Source organism: Oncorhynchus nerka, linkage group LG7, assembly GCF_034236695.1.
Source record: "Oncorhynchus nerka isolate Pitt River linkage group LG7, Oner_Uvic_2.0, whole genome shotgun sequence".
Lineage (NCBI taxonomy): Eukaryota > Metazoa > Chordata > Actinopteri > Salmoniformes > Salmonidae > Oncorhynchus > Oncorhynchus nerka.
The window spans coordinates 87,112,066-87,122,981 of NC_088402.1; the positions used below are offsets into that span (position 1 = coordinate 87,112,066).

General features: G+C 41.7%; 2 protein-coding genes across 3 annotated transcripts; both read left to right on the forward strand.

The window, feature by feature from the left end:
- Nucleotides 1-1,695: 1,695 nt before the first annotated feature.
- LOC115122702 (zinc finger protein 616-like) lies at nt 1,696-4,963 on the forward strand. 2 transcript variants are annotated; one of them, XM_029651944.2, is made up of 2 exons: nt 1,696-1,772; nt 2,373-4,963. In XM_029651944.2, exons 1-2 carry the CDS (start codon nt 1,734-1,736, stop codon nt 3,888-3,890), a joined length of 1,557 nt encoding a protein of 518 aa, XP_029507804.2. In that variant the 5' UTR covers nt 1,696-1,733; the 3' UTR covers nt 3,891-4,963. The 2 variants fall into 2 exon arrangements, with proteins under 2 accessions (XP_029507804.2, XP_029507805.2); XM_029651945.2 differs by having other exon boundaries at nt 1,697-1,866.
- Nucleotides 4,964-5,149: 186 nt separating this feature from the next.
- Nucleotides 5,150-10,864, forward strand: LOC115122704 (small nuclear ribonucleoprotein G). The gene is made up of 4 exons (XM_029651948.2): nt 5,150-5,244; nt 9,989-10,011; nt 10,379-10,503; nt 10,638-10,864. The coding sequence occupies exons 1-4, from the start codon at nt 5,213-5,215 to the stop codon at nt 10,686-10,688; spliced, it is 231 nt and encodes a 76-aa protein (XP_029507808.1). The 5' UTR covers nt 5,150-5,212; the 3' UTR covers nt 10,689-10,864.
- The last annotated feature ends 52 nt before the right edge of the window (nt 10,865-10,916 follow it).

Genomic DNA, 10,916 nt, shown 5'->3' on the forward strand with positions numbered 1-10,916 from the left:
TAACTTTCTGTTTATATTAAACGATTGTTACCCTTTGTTTTGACTGAGCCATGTTGTTATGTGTTGTGCATTAGGGGGGTTTAGTGGGAGTGATCGATGCACACATCACCTCACTGACATGCACCCAATCAGATTTATACTCCTCTCTGACTAAATCAAATATTTGTATATTTTACATTCCACTTAATTCTCTAATCATAAACTTTGGGGTTCATCCAATGATATATATATATATACACACACACTAGATAACTGATAGGGGTTGCTGTTTTGAAGCCAACGCGCCTCCATTTTAGTACTACTCCACTGGTGTAACAAATATTTTGGTTGGTTGTTTAGCAACCAAACCGATGTGCGCGCAACCATGGGGCAAAACAGACTGGTTTGACTTTGATTTTTGACAACATGTAAACTATATTTCATCTCCATGTTTATTGAAAACATAAATAAATTGGCGCAATGAGCACTTGTTGTCTCTCAAATACATTGTTACAGTTGTTGGTTAGCTAGGGAATTCTTTGCCATATTAGCATCAGTCAAAACACCTCAAAACAGGACATGGTATCAAGAACCAGTTAAAAAACTAGCTGAAACAAGTCACTTATGATTCCCCCACATGGCAGTTTCTTGTCATTGTTGATAGCTATCTGGCCATCTAGAATCACAACAACTTGCGGACTTCTGCCAGAAGTCAAGAGACCTGGCAGTGTGGTGCCAGGACAAAACAGCAAACTCTCCCTCAACGTGATCAAGACAAAGGAGATGATTGTGAACTAGAGAAAAGGAGGACCAAGCACGCCCCCATTCTCATCGACGGGGCTGCAGTGGAGCAGGTTGAGAGCTTCAAGTTCCTTGGTGTCCACATCACCAACAAACTATCATGGTCCAAACACACCAAGACAGTCGTGAAGAGGGCACGACAATACCTATTCCCCCTTAAAACACTGAAAAGATTTGGCATGGGTCCTCATAAAGTTCTACAGCTGCACCACCAAGAGCACTGGTTGCATCACAGCCTAGTATGGCAACTGCCCAGCCTCTACAGAAGGTAGTGTGTACAGTCCAGTACATCACTGGGGCCAAGCTCTTACCATCCAGGACCTATTTATTTTTTACCTTTATTTAACTAGGCAAGTCAGATAAGAACAAATTATTATTTTCAATGACGACCTAAGAACAGTGGGTTAACTGCCTTGTTCGGGGGCAGAACAACAGATTGTTTTACCTTGTCAACTCAGGGATTCAATCAAGCAACCTTTTAATTACTAGTCCAACGCTCTAACCACTAGGCTACCTACCGCTATATACTGAGTGGTGTCAGAGGAAGGCCCTAAAAAAATGCCAAAGACTCCAGCCACCCAAGTCATAGACTGTTCTCTCCGGAGCTCCAAGCCTCGGACCAAAAGGCTCCTAAACAGTTTCTTCCCTCAAGCCATAAGACTGCTGAACAGCTAATTAAATGTCTAACTGGACTATTTGCATTGACACCCCCCCCACACACACACACATTTTTAACCTGCTGCTACTCGCTGTTTATTATCTATGTATAGTCACTTTACCCCTACCTATATGTACATTACATCATTGGGTTGTTCTATAACATTACCAACTTTCCTGAACCCGTTAGTGTTCTTGAATGACTCATTGGTGGAAACGGAAGTACCAGAATGCTAGGTTTTGTAGTCTTATCTAAACTCAAAGTACACAAACAACTTGGCTTCACTTTGGAACACATGGCAACGGTGTTACATGGAAATGAAAACAAAGTTTTGGTAACGTTAGCCAAGTGCTTATCTTGAAAAATTACTTCTACACTTGTTGGAAACGAATATGTTGCCTGTATTCAAGTTTGTTTGACAAAAAAAGGTACGCTCATTTCGTTGTAGGAGTGGGGGCACTTTTAACATTCGGTCTTGTTTAGCTAGCTAGCTAACACAACTAGCTAACGTTATAGCGATTTCCTGCTATTGGTTTTATTACCACTGCCTGTAGACTTTGTTAAATACTCAACTACCACATTTGCAGTGCCTGCTATAATTTGAATTGCGAGACGCCGTATGTAGTTAAGGAATTTATATATGAAATGTAGCAGACACTTTTATCCAAAGCGAATTACAGTCATGCGTGCACGCATGGGTGGTCTCGGGAATCGAACCCACCACGGTGCATGCGCCATGCTCTACCAACTGAGCTACAGAGGGTGACAAATGTACGGCCGTCTCTGCAGCCAACCGTTGTACTATAAAAAGAGAGAACAAGGAAATGTTTTGTAGGTTATATCTACGTTTCCCCTTGTATTAGGATGATGAATTTTCTATATTGACTTTATTCATTAACGTGTCTAATAGACTGTCCTCTGTACCTTCAACTAGGTGCCTTGGTTGAAGATGGATGCAGTTCCCTGCAGTTGGAACACAACAAGAGTTCAGGAGTCGTTTGCTCGGACTAAGCCTGCATCAGACGCGCTAACAAAGCTGGCAAAACTTGTGGCACAAAAGCAAGAGAGTAAAAGCCAAAACCAACTACTGCCTGATGTGTGCCCGTGTGTGTGTGCAGAGTGCGGACAGGGATTCTCTGACATGGCCGAGTTATTGCACCACCAACAGGGAGAACATGCCTTACCTAAGCGTCACCGATGCCTTTCCTGTGGCAAGGAGTTCTCTCTCCTATCCTCTTTGCAGTTGCACAAGTGCATTCATGATGCTGCTCCTTGTCAGGTCTGTTGTGGTAAACCTCAGCTAGATGCTCCATGCAATGCATGCAAGGCTTCAACCTCAGACTCTCAGAGTGTCCAGGATAAGTCCCTTCATCACCAGTCCCACCATCATGATAGCAGATCATATGCCTGTGCTCCGTGTGGTAAAGGCTTTAGCCAAAAGCAAGCGCTGCTTCACCATCAGCAGGCTGGCTGTAGTAAATCTGCCTCACGAACTGCAAAGGTTGTCAGCCCTCCCGCTGACTCTCCCTCGCCTGAATCTGCCCTGTCTGACTCTTCTCCCCCTGACTCTCCCCCCTCGGACTCTCCTTCCCCTGATGCCACTAGTGCTCCAGTTCCTGACAGGCCAGAACAATGCCCACTTTGCTCCAAGAGCTTTCGCTCAGGGGCTGGCCTTGCCTGCCATCAGCGATCCTCACATCAGAAGGAGTGGAGTATCTCTAAGTATCTCCCGCCAAAAGGAGGCACAAATGGGGTAAATAGAAGATCCAAGCAGAAGAGTCAACTCCTCTCCTGTCGTTCCTGTGACATGGTCTTCCCAAGCACTGCCAAGCTGTACTTGCACAGACAAGAATCCCACAGCAGAGAGAAGGATATCAGAAGAGATCCAAGGCCGCTGATTAGCAAGCGGAGGAAAAGAGAGACTTACCCGTGTGACGTTTGTGGTAAAGTGTTCTTGCACCATTTGTCACTTAAAGCACACGTCAAGAATCATAGTCAAGAACCACCAAGCCATGTTCAGCAGGTTGGGAAAGCAGCCAAGGAGCCCAAGTTAGCTGAGAAGATGCCAAAAAAGACTAAACGCAACCTATCACGGAAGATGAGAGGAACTTTGGTCAAGGCTAGCAGAGGGAGACCAAAGAAAATTCCCATGAAAGAGGAAGAGGGAGAGTTTCCTTGCCCGTCTTGTGCTGAGGTGTTTTCTTTGCAGTCTGCCCTGAAGGAGCATGAGGAGTTGCATCAGCCTACAGGGAGTATGAGACACTGCAGCGTGTGCAATCAGGGCATGAGTATCTCTAAGAAGCCTGGGGCCAAGCTTCGGAGGGCCTACCATTGTGTTCCCTGCCTGAAGGCTTTTGTAACACTGGACACTTTCTTACAACACTGCCAAGATCACCTCGTTGTCAGTGGCGATGAGGAGAGGAGCTATTCAGACACTGATGGCAAAATCTGAGATGATGTACTCTTCCTTTTTTTAACAAGCTGTACTGAGTTTCCAAGAGAATATTATGTGTACAAGTACATTTTAAAGTGTGAAATATTTAGGCCTCTCGCCAGAATAGCTGTTTGGATGTAACTCATGTCAACATGCCATTCCAGTTGCAACAATACATTGAAACAACAAAAATGTGTGTGTTGTCTGATACCTTTTGTGACTGACCAACAATGGTACACTGGAAGCGCTGAAGACAATCTTCCTAGGCCTAAATCCTTGTCATGTTAATTCTTGATTTCTACATTTTATATCCCATCACAAATCAGATCCAACCATCCATTTGTTGATTTGGTTTAAATGAAATTAATATACGCAAGACCTAATTTAGCATGTTGCTGGATCATTAAAATATATTACTTTTCATCTTTAAAAACAACACGATTCAACTTCCAACAAATCTGGGTTGCAATATTAACTGCACTGTTACAAATAACATGGCCTAAGATGTGGTTTCAAAAATCTTTTAAATAAAGTATTTTTTTATGGAACATAGCAGTTGGAATGGACAGTGATATAGTTTACTATAATATTGACAGGTTTTGATTTGATGACTCAAATGAAGACCATATTTCCATTTAATGTGATATTTTTTTTTTCAACTCTTGATGGCATTGTACTTGTAAGTGTGACACTGGTTTAGCATCAATTTCATGATTATTTACCTGTGTGTGTTTGTGTATGTGTGTGTGTGTGAGAGAGAGAGAGATATGCATACTCATGGAGCCTCTTAAGGCCGTCTAACAATGTGACATAACAGGTTCATTTTCTCTGGAAGAAGCTTTGTCTTGGATATTATTATGCAAAACAAGCAGTGATAGCAACCTTCCTGCAATTGTTTGTTAGCAATTGGTGTACCAGGTTATCCATTTTCTGCTGTTTTGTAAAAAAATTAAATATAATAAAATCTTAAAAGAATGTCAAATGTTATTTTTAAAAAGGATTTTAGGTTTCAACTTAGGAAAGTGCCTTTGTATCCGAGTTAGCAAACTTTTCTTAGAACATACCTCATTAAAAGTATTCTCCCATGAAAATGTTTTGTGTTTACTCCATTCGTGTAGTTACAGAATTCAACATGGCAAGACACTTGTAAGGAATATGTTCTTAATGTTTTGTACACCGTGTGTATACGAAGAGAAAAAGCAAGCTGCAATTACATCTAGTCAGTAGGCGGCGATGTGCCCACTTATGTTAGAGGAAGTCTGCATGACTGTTTCCGATTCTGCTTGTTGCGCATTCTTTCCGCCTTTTCACGAACTGAAGGAACCACTATAAAAAGAAACATGAGTAAAGCACACCCACCAGAGTTGAAAAAGTGAGTTCCTTTTTTAATACACATTTGGTCTACGATCATATTTCAATTCGCGTTATTGGCATGACGTAACAATGTACATATTGCCAATATTACCATATTTCACGGTCCATTGTAAGATCATGTGCCTAGCAAGCTAACATGATTAGCTACGCGCTAGCCAACAAAGCTACCGGTAGTCGGTAACGTTAATGAATGAAAATGTCAGCTAGTTAAACCATGCAAACATGTACATTGAATATCGTTAAAAAAATGTTAATGTTTTACAAACGAAAGTGTTTTTTTAATGGATGGGGTCTCTGTTTTTGGTTTATTAATCTTGTGGCAGTCTAGTTCTGGTCCATTGCCGACGCTCTGCGCTCAGTCACATTAAAATGAGTCCTCCCCCACATGTGGGTTAGTGTCAGTCCATGTTCAATAGTGGTTGGAAAGATTATGGATATACTGACAAGATACATGTCTCTCCGTCCATCCTTCCTTTGGATTGGTGGATACAGTATTGTAATCTTATTTTGAATGTTCGTGTTGTTGACGTGAACCCGCCTGTATTCAATGGAAAGACGATATGATATTAGCCTCAAACCCTTTAATATGCATAGCCATCTCGAGGAAACTCTGCTATAAAGTTTTTTTTCTTATTTTTCTCAAAGTTGACAGGATGTCACGTGTCCTACTGATATCAGTACACTCGTAATAATTTAAGCGTATACAAAAATACAAAAAACCCTTGTTTGGTGGGCGAAAACGCCACCTGCTGGGGGGAGACAGATTTCCACCGAATTGGGCCGCTCCTCCTCTGGTGGTGGTGAGGAGTCAACCCAGGGGGCCAGGGTTCTGGTCTAAAAGCACGGTTTCGACTGCTCCTACAGTTTTTTTTGTTTTCGTTACTGCAGTTTAACTGAAGCCCGACCCAGAAAGACAATTTTCGTACACAGTCAAATTTGAAACGTTAGTCATCACCTTTGTGCACAAAACATCCATAAAATTATTTTAAATGTAGCTGAGGCCAAAGATATTTACATTTAATATTCATCCAATGTAGGGCTGGATGATACACATTGTGTGACGATAGAAAAACGTCTTATCGTTTCATATTATGCTGTATAATTTATTTTGTGTCACAAATCACTCTTTACGGCAATATTTTTAGTCAATTGGATAACGCTTTGCACAAACAAACACGGAGGAGAGTGAACGTGACACAGAGCACGGAGACCGTACCTAAAAAAGGGGCAACTTCGGTCTCATGGACGTGGTTTGGGTATGAAAAGTCTGACACGGACCAGAAAACTGTCCTCTACAGAATATGCAGCAGACCAGTCCTGACAACAGACTCAAACACCACTAACCTCTTACCACCTACACGGTCCTGACAACAGACTCAAACACCACTAACCTCTTACCACCTACACTGTCCTGACAACAGACTCAAACACCACTAACCTCTTTTACCAGCTACACGGTCCTGACAACAGACTCAAACACCACTAACCTCTTACCACCTACACGGTCCTGACAACAGACTCAAACACCACTAACCTCTTACCACCTACACGGTCCTGACAACAGACTCAAACACCACTAACCTCTTACCACCTACACGGTCCTGACAAGACTCAAACACCACTAACTTCTTTTACCGCCTACACTGTCCAGACAACAGACTCAAACACCACTAACCTCTTTTACCAGCTACACGGTCCTGACAACAGGCTCAAACACCACTAACCTCTTACCACCTACACGGTCCTGACAACAGGCTCAAACACCACTAACCTCTTTTACCAGCTACACGGTCCTGACAACAGACTCAAACACCACTAACCTCTTACCACCTACACTGTCCTGACAACAGACTCAAACACCACTAACCTCTTACCACCTACGCAAGAATCATGTGAAACAGAACGGGAAGAGTCTACGGACGAGACACAAAAAAGTACAGTCGAGTGCTCAAAACAAACCCCCGTCTCAGACGTTGCAAGAGGCTTTTGCCCGCGGCACAACATATGGTAAAGAACCATGAAGATGGAAGGAGAGAACAGCTGCAGTTACAACTTACATCTGTAAAGACATGGCACCATTTACACTGTTGGGAAACGGGGGTTTCGTGAGTTGGTGCCAACACTCAACCCAAGGTACCACATGCAAATTGATATGTACACGTATTAATGCCAAAATAACATGCAAAACAGGCAAGCCCCCCCAAAAATATATATGTATTGTAATGAAACAGGCAGGGAGCAGGCCTCAAACCCTCGACCTTCTAGCCCGAAGTCCAGCTCGCTGTCGACTGTGCCCCAAAATCATGCTCAAGCGGCAGAGTCCATTTCCGCGCTTATAAACCCAGGTTCGTTATATATATATTAGTATTTTAGGCCTATATTTATTTTTGTTTGCAACTATAGTTGAAGTGTTTTCTATTTACTTTTTTTTTTAAAAGATTTTATACATTAATATTTTATATTTTATTACATGCTTAATTGAAAATTTGCACATGTTTTAAATAATAAAATATGAGTAGGTACCTTTTTATTTGTTGAGTATAATTCAAAATGTAATAAGAAATAGGCCTTTACATGTGGTCATTTTATATAAAGTATTTATTCATTGAATTTACAGAAAATGTGCAATATCGTGATATGTATCGTTATCGGGATATGAAATGACCTATATCGGATATGAGATAATGGCCATATCGTCCAATATATGTTTTTGGATGATGTGATGATGCTACTTCCTGTGCACATGGAGTGCTAGTGCGCATGTAATTTTGGTCCATATAACCCGGATATAGACGGTTCATGAATCGGCGTATGCGAACGTGAGTTACCTTGAAAACAACTGGGTGGACATCTTGGACGCAGTCTCCAGTTCTTATTGTACTTCAGGTTCGGCAGCGACTTCACCGTTCATTTATTTTGGGAGAGGCTATACGGACACGCCTGCTGCCCAAATGGATAACTTATGTTGCGCAGCTGAGAGTCAAGTGTGGAGACGAATGGATTCAGTTCAGTCACTGGTCCTGATGAGCCCTTCCCAGCTAGCTAGTTTATGCTGGCAACAACAGCAGCATGGCACTAGTAAAATAAAGTGTTTATTTTGATGGGTAAGGGCGGGGGGAAACATGTAGTATTGGTCACCATCTGGATTTGGTCCCATCTCCAATTTGTTTCCTCCCACTTGATTCGATTTGTAGTAGGATAGCAGCCTACACGATAAATAACTTGTGCTTTAGCTGTTACCCTGGCCTGCTATTGGCTACTTCCCTCTCTTTACTGCCAGACAGCAGTCGGCAAGCAGGCCAAAGGTCACTGTGCCCAGTGTTCTTGTGTTGCCGGCTTGAAACGCACACTCTCCCCATTGAGAAGTGTAGACTGTATCACAGTGACAGATGGGTTTCTACCAACATTACATTTATTGTAGTCATTTTCACTGAAAATGTACAACTACAACATTAACGTTTCACGTTACATGTTTCTAATAAAAAAATAATAATAATAATAATTACTCAGATAAACTGAAAGATTCTGAACACTCAAATCAAAAAGACGTTTCAATTTCTTGCTAAGGTTTCTATCCACAAGCATATTAATTTGACCTTTATTTAAAAAGGCAAGTCAGACGGCCTAGGAACAGTGGGTTAACTGCCTGTTCAGGGGCAGAACGAGAGTACCTTGTCAGCTCGGGGATTTGAACTTGCAACCTTTCGGTTACTAGTCCAACGCTCTAACCTCTAGGCTACCCTGCCGTCCCAGTGTGAAGACCTGTTACCTATGTTTGCCAACACAGCCAGACACAGTTTTGTACACTTAACTTTTTTTTTTTTAATTGACTTGTCATATTTGGTAATCAAATCACACTATTAATATAGTGAGTAATCTAGGAAAGCCAGGAGTTAATTGACATGAGAAAACTCGAGAAAATAGCAACTCTCCTAAAGCTCCGACCTGGCTGCACTCCTCTTTTCGCAGTTATGGTTCCGGAACTGAGACACCCACTCACGTGGTTCCAAACGTTGAATAGGTATAACAATCTCCGGGGTGAAGCATTCATTCAAAAGATAAGAAATCACTTTTTTTTTTTTAAGTTATATGAAAGAAAAGTCAAGACTGTGTACCTACCAGAGTTAGTTGGCAAACAAACTAATCATCCAATACAGCATTGCTGTCTGTTTCGTCCAATCACAGAGCAGATACAAGTCACGTGATCGCTAACCGATCACATGACTTGTATCTGCTCTGTGATTGGACGATAGTGACCACAAGGCTCATGGTTAGTGTACGTTTTGGTGCCCTTTGAGACGAAAACTGACGAACAATAAAAACCAACGTATTTTTACCAACACAGAGGCTGATGGGCTCTACATCAACATATGAATTGTTTTGCGATCTCTGTAGAAAATAGAAAGTACTGCATCTCAGTGCTAGAGGCGTCACTACAGACCCTGGTTTGATCCTGGGCTGTATCACAACTGGCCGTGATCGGGAGTCCCATGGGGCACAATTGGCCCAGCGTTGTCCATGTTAGGGGAGGGTTTGGCTGGGCGAAGGCCATCATAAGAATTTGATCTTAACTGACTTGCCTAGTTCAATAAAGGTTCAATTTAAAAAATGACCACGCAGCTCGTTGACCAGAGCTAGTCTGGTACACTCACACATAGCCAATCACTCTGGTATAGCCATACAGTTTGTGGTGTAACTATCTTTATTAATAATAATAATAACATGTTTTCTGCTCATTTCAGGTTCATGGACAAGAAGCTTTCTCGTGAGTACTGATTCTGAATATCGATGGTTCTGCCGAGTTGAATTGACAAACTATGAATGATGTATTTGCATGCAAAGCCAAACAAGGCTTTGATTACATGAATTGACAAACCCAATTTACAATTTCTTAGCCATAACTTCAAGGACTGACATAGAAAGTGTCTCCAATTTGGCTTGCCTCATTATTACTGTTGTTGAAATGTTGTCCACGGGTGTAATCATTAAGTCCAAACGGAGAGTTTCTAGCGGACAAATTCTGGTATGTCCTTCCCTGTTGACTTTGCTAGCATTTTTATGAAACTTTTTGGAACAGAAGCTGTGTAATTAATGCACCCCGGGTCTTCAAAGTTCTACATCTCGTTCCTCAGTGAAGCTGAACGGTGGCAGGCAGGTCCAAGGAGTCCTGCGAGGTTTTGACCCCTTCATGAACTTGGTGATGGATGAGTGCTTGGAGATGGCCCCTGGGGGAATACAGAACACCATAGGCATGGTGGTCAGTACCAACGGCGTTGTCAACTACATTTACACACTACCTCTGGGGACAGACACATTTAGATTTTATTCATCAATGTCACCACACTTTTTTTTTATGCGTGTAAATCTTTTTTGTTTGTTTACTTTCTGTAGGTAATCAGAGGAAACAGCATCATCATGTTGGAGGCACTTGAGAGAGTATGAGGGCGGGGATGACAGAATCATCTTGAAAGAAGTGGAATAATGGACATTACACTTTTTATGTCATTTCCTTGTTTTTCCTGTTGATAGATTATGTATTTGATACATTTAGACAGATATTTCAGTTGGAAATGTTTTAATTTTGAAATCTTGTGAATAAACTGGGTATTTTGTTTTTATTTTTGCGCAAATGTGTTTTTTACCTCTACATGTTTCAAGCACTTGATGGAT

Coding starts and splice junctions, on each gene's coding strand:
- LOC115122702 (XM_029651944.2), top strand. CDS start 1,734: ATGGCAACGGTGTTACATGGAAATGAAAACAAAGTTTTG. Junction 1,773..2,372: donor GAAATGAAAACAAAGTTTTG/GTAACGTTAGCC, acceptor ACCTTCAACTAG/GTGCCTTGGTTGAAGATGGA.
- LOC115122704 (XM_029651948.2), top strand. CDS start 5,213: ATGAGTAAAGCACACCCACCAGAGTTGAAAAA. Junction 5,245..9,988: donor CACCCACCAGAGTTGAAAAA/GTGAGTTCCTTT, acceptor TGCTCATTTCAG/GTTCATGGACAAGAAGCTTT. Junction 10,504..10,637: donor AGAACACCATAGGCATGGTG/GTCAGTACCAAC, acceptor TACTTTCTGTAG/GTAATCAGAGGAAACAGCAT.